The 12,361-nt window shown below is 37.8% G+C and overlaps 2 protein-coding genes across 2 annotated transcripts; both read left to right on the forward strand.

Moving 5' to 3' along the window:
* Positions 1-908: 908 nt before the first annotated feature.
* Positions 909-2,102, forward strand: LOC140932995 (somatostatin receptor type 4-like). Its single transcript, XM_073382534.1, has one exon. It carries the CDS (start codon positions 909-911, stop codon positions 2,100-2,102), a length of 1,194 nt encoding a protein of 397 aa, XP_073238635.1.
* A 4,282-nt stretch (positions 2,103-6,384) lies between these two features.
* On the forward strand, positions 6,385-12,296 carry LOC140933084 (uncharacterized). Its single transcript, XM_073382630.1, has 7 exons — positions 6,385-6,513; positions 6,708-6,972; positions 7,672-8,801; positions 9,719-9,856; positions 10,225-10,358; positions 11,622-11,784; positions 11,946-12,296. Exons 1-7 carry the CDS (start codon positions 6,405-6,407, stop codon positions 12,101-12,103), a joined length of 2,097 nt encoding a protein of 698 aa, XP_073238731.1. The 5' UTR covers positions 6,385-6,404; the 3' UTR covers positions 12,104-12,296.
* The last annotated feature ends 65 nt before the right edge of the window (positions 12,297-12,361 follow it).

The following is a 12,361-nucleotide window of genomic DNA, read 5'->3' on the forward strand; positions in this document are numbered from 1 at the left end:
CCGAGTTGGCGCTAGTTTAATCAGTTTCCTTCGCAAAAAGAAATTCATATTGTCAGACGGCTGTAATGTTGAAAAACAACCAGGCGTCTTTAAATTTTTTACTCCATGAACGCAAATTCGCTTTGAACACTAGTGCAGTCGATGTTTGCTGAGCCTTAATTGCAAAAATTTGGCAAGAATTATTTCTGTCTGTTGTCTACTGACGTTTGCTTTTGTACTCTAACCCTAACCCTAACTCGAAAAACCCCCTCGCCACTACTAAGCTATTTCGGGTCGTTTGAACTAAAAAAGGTCCCCCCCATTTTTTTTTTCAACCTATTTGAGTCTGCTTTTATATTCTCTATTTTCAATGAATCGGATGTGTCAACAGTGTCAACCTTAAATTAATTCTGGAATAGGAGATTCTGCAAAATAGGTTTTCCCATTTTGTGGCAAGTTAATGAATATCACCTGCACGCATAGGGAATTAAACGTCTTAGATAAAGAAAGTTAAAGTGTCTGTCACGCAAAAAAAAAAACACATTGAAAGAGCCGCATCAAACATTGGTTGTTTGTTCTAAAATTGGCGAGAACATAATACCTAATTTATTTATGACACCTGCGAGCTTTGAAGTATTAAAAACAAAATGATATCACAGACCCTGGTTTATCAAAAAATGAAAAGAAAAAGAAAAACTGGTCACTTAATTTTTTCAGTGGCCATTCCATTGTTTGGTAATACCCATTGCCGTGAGTGACAACTCCTTTAGTGCAAAAGTGATGCAAGCTAATTAAAGAACGACATGTGTTTGTTCCTCTGGTTATTTACTGCGCGAATGGTGTACAGTTGTACATTACTTATCGAAAAGAAAGCTTCAAAGTAATCTCTCTCGATACTTCAAAGCCGCAATCCACTTAACAGTATTAAAATGGATAAAGTTGGCCTTCTTGAGGACATTTACAACACTTCATCCTTTACCATGGCGTTAAACCTTTCGTCGGGAAATTCTCTCGTATCAGAAAGCGAATGCTTTCATAGGGACTCACTAGCGACAAAATCTCTGCGAATTCTTCCTCACTTCTTCATAATCATTGTGTCGTTGATAGGAAATTCTATGGTTGTGGCCGTTGTGTTCAAGAATTCTCGAATGAGAACTACAGTGAATTACTATATAGTGAACATGGCCATCGCAGATTTACTCATTACCCTCTACATGCCAAGAACGATATCTGCCGTTATATTTGGCTACGAGTGGGTCATAGGTGGAACAGCTGGTCTAGTTCTCTGCAAACTCTCTATTTTTGTTAACCAAATACCTATGATAGCCTCCATATTCACCGTAGTCGCTATCAGTTTTGACCGTTTCAACGCCGTGGTATTTCCGCTGCGAACTTTCGTTTCCACTCGCATGTGTAAGGTTGTAATATTCTGCACGTGGCTTATAGCCTTGGCATTTCGCTCTCCAACAGTCTATGCCGTACGTCTAATGCCTGGAAAAAACGGCAAACTCTACTGCAATTTAGCATTAGATGTAACTTTCGGACCCGGGGCGAAGAAATTGTACTATAATTTTAACATGATCGCAATTTTTACAATCCCCTTTCTTACAACTGTAATCTTCTACACTTCTATAATGGTGACTTTAAAAAGACGAAAAGCGCCCGGGCTTACGCCCGAAAATTCATCTAACAACAGCGAGGGTTTTAAACGCAGAGAGGTGGTTAAAAAGAACGTCCTTCGTTTGGTCTTAATTGTGGTAACAGCGTTCATTTTATGCTGGTTGCTGTATTATATCAGGCTCATCTTGTTCGCCTATGGCTACGATTTTTCCTGCAACTGGCTGTTTGTGCGGCTTATTCTAGCGCATTTTAACAGCGCCTTAAATCCCTGTTTGTACGCCATTTTCAGCGAAAACTACCGCAAAGGATTTAAGAAGATTTTATCGAGGGTAAATTGCTTAAAGAGGTTGCCAAGAAGACGCCTTTCAGATCAAAGTCGCGATTCAAACAGATTTGTCCGAAGGAGCTTGGGGCCCTGGGGTAGTAATGGCAGTATTAGTATTCGAATAGAAGGTGAAAGGCAACAGTTATCAACCTTTCAGTCCAGCGATCCGCAAAAATAAGTTCCCGCAAATGAAAATTACCGCAAACATTTTTCCCGCAAAAATTTGCTCCAGAGTAAATATTCTCTAACATAAATTCGCTACACAAAAATACAGTACTAAGAAATCGTGTCTGTTCAATTACAACTTGTCTCTTTCGTTTAGAAACAAAACGGTAAACAATGAACTTACTGGTTTTACATAAGGTACGCACTATATTGTTTGAAAATATGTATTTCTCTTGTACGTATTCAATAAAAACGAAAATATCATCAATGCTGGGTACTGGGTTCTTTCTGAAAATCGCAAAAATTAATTCCCAGCAAGAAAAACCAATCTGTCCAAATAGCATAAAAATTAGTTCGCGCCAAAGACCAAAAATCACCACTCCGCAAAAATAAACTGCCGCAAAAATTTCGTACCACACGGTAAACTGCGATCAGGCGATTTAAGAAAAAAAATCGCCTGATCGCAGGTTAACCACACGGTAGCAAGAGCTACTGAGTAAGGTGGGTAGGGGGAGGGGCAAATCATTGTCTTGCCGACATGGTTAGCCCCTTCTAATAATACATGCGCAAAATCGCATTTTTCAATCCTCCTTTGATTTGCCTCTGAGATTATAATGATGAAAAGGAGACTCTTTTATTTAACGCCTAAGGTTTTCATTTAAAAAACTTTTTACCCTTTATGGTGGAAGGTTTATCTAAAGAAGCGTTGCTTGGGTCATGTCACTGTATGATTAATAGAGTTCCCAAACGAAAAACGTCTTCAAGAGGTGCCGACAGAACATCGAATATTCATTGTAATAAAAATGAAAACCACATTTGAAAACCAAAAAAATAAATTCGAACTTTAAACAGCTTAGGCTAGGATATATCTTCGGGAATCGCCGATAACTTAATCACATATTGCACTTAGCGACAACTATTGAACACAGGATCGAGAAAGAGCTTCGAAGCATTTCCCGATTTTTCTTGATCTTATCATAAATACACTTGCTAAATATACATAGTTAAAAAAAGAACAAAAATAATGATGTGACTAAATTGCTGCAAACAGGTGTTAACTTAAATCTTTTAAAATTACTTCGACCGGTTTAGGCTCGGAATAAGTGTTTTATCTCTTTATAGTAGACCCATAAATACCGGCGAAACTAAAAGAGCACTACAGTTGCTAAATGTACGATCAATCTTTGATAAAACGCTGTAAATAACTATTTTAGAGTTGTTCACTTCATACTGAAAAACACATCAAAAAGTAAAAATTGAATACTTAACTTTGAACACAATTAAAATTTAAATGATAGAAGACAATTTCCCACCCCCTGGGGAAATCTCACATCTTCTCTTTTGCAGTTCATTTTTTTGGAAAATAACTGTATATTATGTCAAAACACCAAGCCTGTTAAAAAAGTCATTTCTTTTCTTTAATTGCAAAAATAGAATATTCTATTAGTACAGATCGCACTTACCTCTTTTACTCGATTGCCGGAATAATAATGACAAGAAATTAAGTTTTGTGATTCAGTTGTTTTCATGTATATTTCTCTCATTAACGACTCGACAATGAAAAGACACCGTTGGTAGTATATTAGGCTGTTAACTAGCTTAATACCCCAAGGGGTAACACTAACTGGTATAAAATAGAGCTGATAAAAATTATGACAATCGTTACCATTATTTCAAAAAAAGGTAAGAATATCGGAAAATGTTATTTTCTCTGCAAAATACCCTGTAATTAGTTATTAAAGTTACATATTGTAGATATCAACAAAAAATAGTTGTGTGAAACCAAGAACAGCACAGTGGAGGGGTGCGGAAGTGAAATCCTTGTACCCAGGGCCGATAACCTTCATGGTGACAAGTTGTCGAGAGGACGCTGGGAATGAGTCCGAAAAGACGGTGCAACTATTGAGGTTAAAACCATTATTTTGTGTAGTTATAACACTTTTAAATTTGATTTTAAACGTCTGCAAAGAAGTGTACAAAAGATAACAAACATGCCCAATTAACAAATCCGTGCTTTTTTTTAGTCGCTACAAAGAGGAGAAGTGAGACGTTACGTTACCATGGTAGCATAATTTCTGGGAGCTTAATAAGCTTAACGCCCACGGCGATGGCAACGAAAACTACAAAATAGCAATTGTTGGTTCTCACATGACGTCACTAAAATTCAATCAACAAACTATCGATCCTACTGAGATTTTACTTTCATGGTGTATTAGAGCGGCTGAAAACTAATTTTCAAACAAATTTTGCCCCTTCAAAAGGTTTCTTGGTTGTAATAGAGTACGCTTGAATTTCTAAGCTTTTGCGCGACGCAACATTTACATGACGGCGGAGAGAGCTGTCATAAAAAAGTGACTTTTTCCGAGGAATTTTGCTATCTAGGCAGTTCAAGTATTAAAAAAAGTATTACTTTAGTGTTTATGGGTTCCTCTAGGGGTAAATTCACGCTTTTGTAGCAAAAGTCGGTAACAGATGTTTCTGTTGGTTTCCGTCCGCTATGTTGGAGCTCATCCAGATGAGCTCCAGCATGGCGTCTCCATACAAAGCTCTATAAATTTGGGTAAAACATTTCCTTGGATATCTCGTATACGAATTATTCCTTCGACCCAAATCTTTGCGACGGTCTTTGTATATTTACCTCCTTTCATTTCCCAGATTCTGGACTTTATCTGTCGAATGATTTTGATTTTGGTTTTTGATGTATTTTGAAAGGCGTGACACTGAAAACCAGCAAAAGGTTTTGCACGTTTCTTAGCCGTCGCTGCACGAGCGCGATATAAAACTTCCTAATTTCACGCACCCGCCTTGGAGTAGGTGAGTAGGTCTAAACTTAGCTACAGTCCTTTCGGATTCAAACCCAGAACAATACGCTAAAATTTGACAAATTAAATGAAATTGAATGAGATCGATGAAGTTTGAAACAGTGCGAACTCACTTTACAGGTTTTCGGGTTTGTAGTCATCCCTACCTTTTGCTACCATGGCAACATGATGTAACGACCTCTCTTCTCATTTCTTACAAAAATAGAAATTAACAGCAAGATATAGTCAATTTCACGTTGGGAAACGTAAGTTAGTTATGCGTCCTCAAGTCATGGCTGTTTTTGGAAACAGGATGCGTGTGAAAGAACTGAAAGTTATTCCATCGACGAGACGAACCAAATCTTGTAATCTGAACTGAGTTACTCAAAGTTAAAAAATCTTAATGGTAACTATAGTTTGATAAATAATTTTTGTTATTCTTGTATTTCCTTTTCGCATCAAACAAGAACTAGTGCATTAAAGAGTGCCCAGAATATCTTTAAGATTTATTTTTGGAAATTATAGAAATGTCCCTAAAAAATATTTAATGTAATTAAGAGTTTTTACTCGTTTCACGATGTAGCTTAGTTCACCTGTTTTATAACTCATTAAATTAAATTAAAAAATGAAAAAAACAAAAAGAAAAAGAAAAAGAAAAAACAAAGAAAAAAAAGCAGAACATTACATTTAGATCCCAAATCATGATCGTTTTTTGCAAGAATCACTTGCCAGAAACCTTGAGACAAATACCTAGCTTGGAATTTTGTCTTTTTTCGAAATAATCATTGTAGATGCAATAAATTGGCAGATGTGTTTTAATTAAAACTTTCTTACTTTGTAATATTTTTAAATGTAATCTGTATGGGACCGGAAAAGTTCCTTAGTAAAACAAACAGAAAGCTATATTAAAAGCAACACTGAATAAGTTTTCTTTTTTAAAGTTCACATTACTGTACCAATCATTGCCTTAATAGTAACAACTGTTTTATAAACAGATTATTAATCTTGACCTGAAAGTTTTTTTCCTCAATTGCAGTTCATGTTGCATCTGTTTTATGAATGCAATGAGGCATGTTTATTTCTTACTTTGAAGATAATTCTTGGCTAAAGGCGGAGTAATCGAAAAGTAAAAAATGTATTAAATAATAAAATCGTGTGGGTGTAATTCAATTCCTTAGAAGTTAATTAACGATCACTCAGCACTTTATTGCACACCAAGGTTTAATTACACGTGATATACGAGAGGAATCGTTTAGATTTTCAGCATGATAAAACACAAAGAAAAAGAGATCACTTTATTTTTAATTTAATTCACTTTATATTGTACGGTTCCTATTGGACTGATTCAAACACCATCACGCGACACGGGGCGAGAAACATATCTAAGCTGACATGCTCAAGTTGTTGTAGGGCGTAGACAAGCTTAGACAGCACTTATAAGCATTTATGCCTCCGAGCTTTCTTAATCAAAAATGAAAACAAAATTTCGGGCAGACCTGTCTTTAATACCTCTCATGGTAATTGAAGTTTTGATCCTGATTTCGCCGGTAAAATCTCAAGATAATCGGCTGACGGAAAGCGACGGGAACGCGGAAAGTTCTAATGGGTATATCATGCCAGTTGGTATGTTCGTCTTTATATTTATTGAGTGTTTCTACTGATCGGTTATTAAGCTGCTTACTAACGCTGAATGATGTTTTCCGTCCTACAAATATCAACATCTCTATCAAACAAGACGGAATTACGAAGCAGTATAATGTTAGTTTCTGTTGATGCCATGAGATTATAAATACTTGTTTACTTTGTATGTTTGTTAGAGTCAGCTGACCGCGACTTTACAGTGAAGTATAAAGGAGAAGTCTTAAGTTTAAAGAAACTTCTGGGTCTTCTTAGTGATTATAACATCTCTGTGCCACAAAATGAGGATTCCTTTTTTAACGAAGTAATTAACAAACAGATGTCCTCAAGAATACAGTCGTGTAATGGCAGATGTTTCAAAGACGAAAGAACAATTTCTAAAACATGTTATTGCGACAAGGCTTGCATTACGTGGGGTGATTGTTGTTTAGATTTTCACTTGAGGTAAGACCAAAAATATGAACTTTAGAAAGACCTTTTTGTTTTAGTTCATGCGCTTTGTTTCTTAGTTAATTCATACATTAACATGACAGACTCCAATTGTCTTTCGTAAAATGGGGTTCATATGACCCCTCAGATTTCATGATTGTAACCAATTTTGATCATAACATACACTTTCTTAAACAACAAAAAGCACTAACAAAAAAGGCAAAAAGTACGATTTGAAAGAAGAACATATTGATTTTTAACGCGAGATTCCGTTTGAATGGTCGCCCTTTAGGATTTCTTTAAAGGACTCAAAAGTCAAAATAAAATGGTACGCCTTCCAAATTTGATTCTGATTGTAAAATCGAGGAAAGATAAACCAGAGTTTTGACCCACCCAAAAATTCGCTCACTATTCTCAAAAAGGCCACAAACTAGACCATAGACGCTTTTAATTCTTGAACAGAACGGGAAAACTGAAAAAAAGTAAATTTCTGAAGTAAAATTGATAAATTGATTGACAGTGTGAAGAACGTAAGCTTGGGTCAAAACACCTCGCGTGATGGGTTAACCAAATTTCCTTACTAAGGGCGCTCCCCTGTAGTTAAAAGTAACTTGATAATTTGAATGTGCTTTGCTTGTATATATTGCTGAGAAATTAAATGTCATTTTCGTTCAGCGGATACAAAAAACAGTCTTTAACCAATTTTATTTTCAGATGCAGTCAAACTAGAAATATTTCAATTGAAGATGGAACATGTGGTGACGTCAATGCTATTTCTTGGTCCGGGGTAATCATGAAATCTTGCAGTTCAGGTAAATCAAATCAGAGCAATCAAACCAACCAACAAGCATGTCAAACCGTTCAGCAGCTTAATATGGCATTCGAACAAGAATTGCCAGTATTTGACTGGACGAACAACATAACATACCGAAGTATTGCTTGTGGAAAATGCAACAATGCAAAAAATTTGTCATTTTGGGGTTTCGAAGTAACTTGTTCACCTGATTTGCAACCTCCTTTTCACAACACCACGGTTCTTAAGACATTCGTAAGGAAACATAACCAGTGCTCTTGGCAATATAAACCATTTCCAAACCGCAGGCAGTATCATAAGTTCTGTGTGATGCAAGATTCACTTTGTGCCTCCAAGCTGGTACAGCTCCCAATCATGTCTACTATAAGAGAATTGTGTTTTTCATACTCCATGGTCTTTTCGTTTGCCAGTGGTCAAAACAAACTCCTCTATAGAAACCCCCACTGTGCTCTTTGTAACCCAGAGGGAAGACAGTTGAAAAAGAACGAAGAACAAGGAGGAGGAGAAGAAGAAGAGGAACAAGAAAGCCACCCTATCGATAGTGTGGCACCACTGACAATTCTCTTTGACGTGAGCTCAGATATTTTAATTGACGAAGCAACAATACCTTCTCCAACACAAGATTACAATCTGATATCATTTGCGTACAACCAGACATCGTTTGGTTATAACACGACCTGGCAGGAGTTTTACTGCGATTCCAATAAAAACTGCACAGTTACCTTTGGAATTGCTGTAATTCTTGGTTACATCACACTTATCGGATCAGTACTTTCCATTGTATCTTTATGTTTTCTTCTCGGAGTTTATATGGCTTTTAAAGAACTTCGGAATCTACCTGGAAAATGCCTCATCAGTCTCTCATGGGCGCTGTTGTTTTATCAAGTTATATTCCTCTTCACTAAAATGTCCAAAGAAGTCGAAGGTGTTTGCAAAGCCATTGCGATTGGTCTTCATTTCTTTGCTCTAGCGGCTTTCTCGTGGATGAGTGTCATGGCGTTTGATACAGCTTGTACTTTCACAGCCCAAGGTCAGTTGAAATTCATTGAGAGCGGGAAGAGTTAACGTAAATAACAATATTTTACAGTGTACATGAAGTAAAGCAAGAAAACCTAGTTAACAAAACAAAGAAGCAACGAAAGACCGTCTGGATTATAAAAAAGATAGATAAAGAAAACGAAGTTTTAAATACCAGGATAGAAACCTTTTAGTACGTACAAACTTTCGAATCTATCACGGAACCTTTATCAAGAGATGCAGTTGGAACATTTTGTCACGTGATTTATACAATTAATCACGTGACAAAACGTCCCGTTAGATCGCAGGGAGCTCGTAACCAGTGTCCCTGTCTAATGTTTCAGCTCGACGAAATACTTCGATGGCGTCCCTGACTCTTCTCTTAAACATGACATCCTCTCTTGCAAGGGTCGAGGAGAGGGTGGTATCCAGGGTGTGGCATGAATCCTCTCTTCTCTTAAAAAGTCGTCATATTATTACTTGGTTGAACGATTACGACTGAAGCTAAAATGGACCCGTTAAACGTTCAACAGGGTATAATCGTCAGTGAACATGAAGGAAATTAGTTAACTCTTATAACTCTCCGGCGATAATGTGAAAGGTTAGAGTTTACGCCAAAAAAAAAAGAGTACTGGTAATGGCCCATCGTCTAAAAAATAATTTTTACACTTGAAAACTCTATCTTTTTTTAGCGAAGAAAGAGTTACAAGGATGTCAACGACGGCAGTAGGGGACCACCTCGAGTGTTTAAAAAGGGCAAAACTAGAAACTTTTCTGTTACAAGAGATAGTAACGGACGTAGGAGGGTGAACCAAGTAGGGGACTACATGTCCTATTGTTCTCTCCCCTGTACATTGTACGAATCTATAAATAAATAAATAAATAAATAAATAAATAAATAAATAAGTATTTACTTTTTTAAATTGACAGTGAGTGACACATCAAGGCAGCCGTCAGACATTACCAAGACGTTTCTTAAGTACAGCATCGTCGGATGGGGTATTCCCGCGGTACTTGTGGTTGGTTGTGCTGTGCTAGACTCCACAGGAATCTTTCATATTGGATACGGTCTGTTTCCCTAGTGCATTTTAGTTGTTAATATTTTATTTTGTTTATCTATTTATTTAAATATATATATATACAGGAGCACCTAGTTTAGATAAAAGAAAAGAAAAGATACAAAGAAAATCAAAACAGAGAGTAGTTCACTAAAACACATAGAGACACTCGACAATTAAAAATATTGGACAGACTGACCCTTGAAATGCCGTTTCGTCATGGACTTGAACATATTAAAGTGCGTTGCAGATCTAATATTAGAGGACAGGAATTATAGGCACCAGTTACGCGCTATTTTGTCAGGTGTCAGCTCAGTTATTTATTTTTCTCTTTTCTGAAACACATGTAATATTTAAACGTTTCGTTTTATGTTTTAGGGAATTCCCTCTATTGCTGGATCGCCAACAAAACTGCAATATTGGTTGCCATGGTGACGCCCGTGGGCCTCGCAATGGCCTTTAATGCTGTGTGCTTATCCAAGAGCATATATTCTATTTATAATCTTCAGCAAGTACGTCTCAATTATTTTGCCTAGTCCCTATACTAGGTCTCATTTTTCCGCGGGGCCTATGCCTTTCGGGTCACGTGACGGAGAGGCCAGGAAAGGCGCCGAACAGGAACTATGTAACGTCTTATTGATAGCACCCGTGTTTATAGAGGGGCATATTGCCTATTTACATCATTATGAGCCGTTTGATTACCGGATGGTTAAAACGCTAAGGACTCCCCGCTCTAAACTTGTTAACAAATTTTGACACACCAAAGTTCAGATGACAAGATACTGCACTGTTCTCGTGTTATATGTGTCCCTGATTATAAACATAGGACGATATACCAGTTGACTTATATTTGAGGAAGGGTCTCAAGCCCGAAACGTTAACGGAAAACATTGTACTCTTAAAGGCACGATTTTGCTCCATCCTGGCAGCAGAGCCTGCTTAATATTTGCCTTTTTCTTGAGTGAGGAGGAAAACGCTAAAGTCGAACAAGGGAAAGAAAGGCTCTGCTAACAGGATGCTTTTGTTGATAAAAAGTAAGCTAATTTTAATTTTCCTATTGACCGTTTGGAGGTTGCGTCGGGTTAGTGAGAGTTTCCCACGCAGACGTTCCTAGGGTCTCGACACGCGTTCCTGCCTGAGGAGGATTGCGTGACGAGCCAAAAAAAGTAAGCCTGCGAACCGCAGACGTATTTCCGGTCGTCGCTTCGACTTCAGGAAGTACGCCCGCGGTTCGCAGGCTAAAAGAAAATCTGCGTAGGAGGCTAGGTCAGTGGCGCGTGGGACTTGGTCGGTGCTGTGTCGAAATGCAGTATGGGGCTGTTTTTGGGACGCTGTCGCCTCTTTTATGCTCATAACGAGGTTGCGCAGAACACTGAGTCAATATTTGTCTCCTAAAACAATTCCATGGTGCAATTATACACAACATCGAACCAGTCTTCCGCGCAACCTAAAAGTGGCCAATAGGAAGACACGAACTGCCTTGACCAATCAGAACCTTAAATGAAAATGTTTGCGCAGCTGTACTGAGAAAAAAGGATCAAAAGGAAACGCGTATGGACGCGTTTAAGAAGATGGAGAGACATGAATCGACTGACATTTGGCCATGGTTCTCCACCCGAGAGGACGACGCGCTCAAAACAGTCAAAAATTTCATAGTGTCATTACAGAACAATTGGTTTTATGGAATAAAACACATAACGTGAAAGAAAAGTTAGTTGATTGATCCCAATGCAATGAGCTGACTTTAATACTAGATAAATTTTCCTTTTTTTCAGGGCGCCGGGCTTGCAACGGCCAACTCTCCCAGAGTTTCTCTAGTTGTCATCAGCGTCAAACTGACTTCAGTCATGGGTCTGACCTGGATTCTGGCACTCATCACCAACTGGCAACAATTTGCTTTTCTGCAATTTCCTTCAACCATTTTAAACAGCTTGCAAGGTATTACGTTAAATTATCTCAGGCAAAGAATGTCCAAGACTATTCTTTTTCAGTTAAGTTCAATGGCTTTCTTATCGGACCTGGAAGAAAGCGACACCCGAACCAATTTTTAATTGAGGGCGTTATAAAAATGTTTTCTTCATGCTGTTACTCTTTGATAGGGTTTTTCATCACGCTGTGCTTTACCACCACAAAGAAAGTACGTGGCCTCTTCAGAGACAAACTTCCTAAGCGACGCATTCGAACAGAACGTCAAACAACCATGACTCGGTTCAGTGGAGGTACTAATACTGAAATGGCGTCAGACTCACCATCATGAAAAAAGGCAAAATAGTAATGGCATGGCACAAATAAATGCGAAGTATTTCATAATTATGTCAGAGGGTCTCAAAACCTGGAGTCGTGTAATTTACTAGAGGAATCGTTCGTTGTAATGCACAATGGCGCACGTGAAGAGTTAAAAAATGCTGATTCTTTGATCGGGATCGGGCCTTCCCGCTCAAAGTGAGATATGGTCTGGGACAAAATCAGGGAAGAAATCACCTACTTCTTCCGACGAACTCAGCATTCAAAACAT

This window comes from Porites lutea, chromosome 1 (assembly GCF_958299795.1).
Source record: "Porites lutea chromosome 1, jaPorLute2.1, whole genome shotgun sequence".
Lineage (NCBI taxonomy): Eukaryota > Metazoa > Cnidaria > Anthozoa > Scleractinia > Poritidae > Porites > Porites lutea.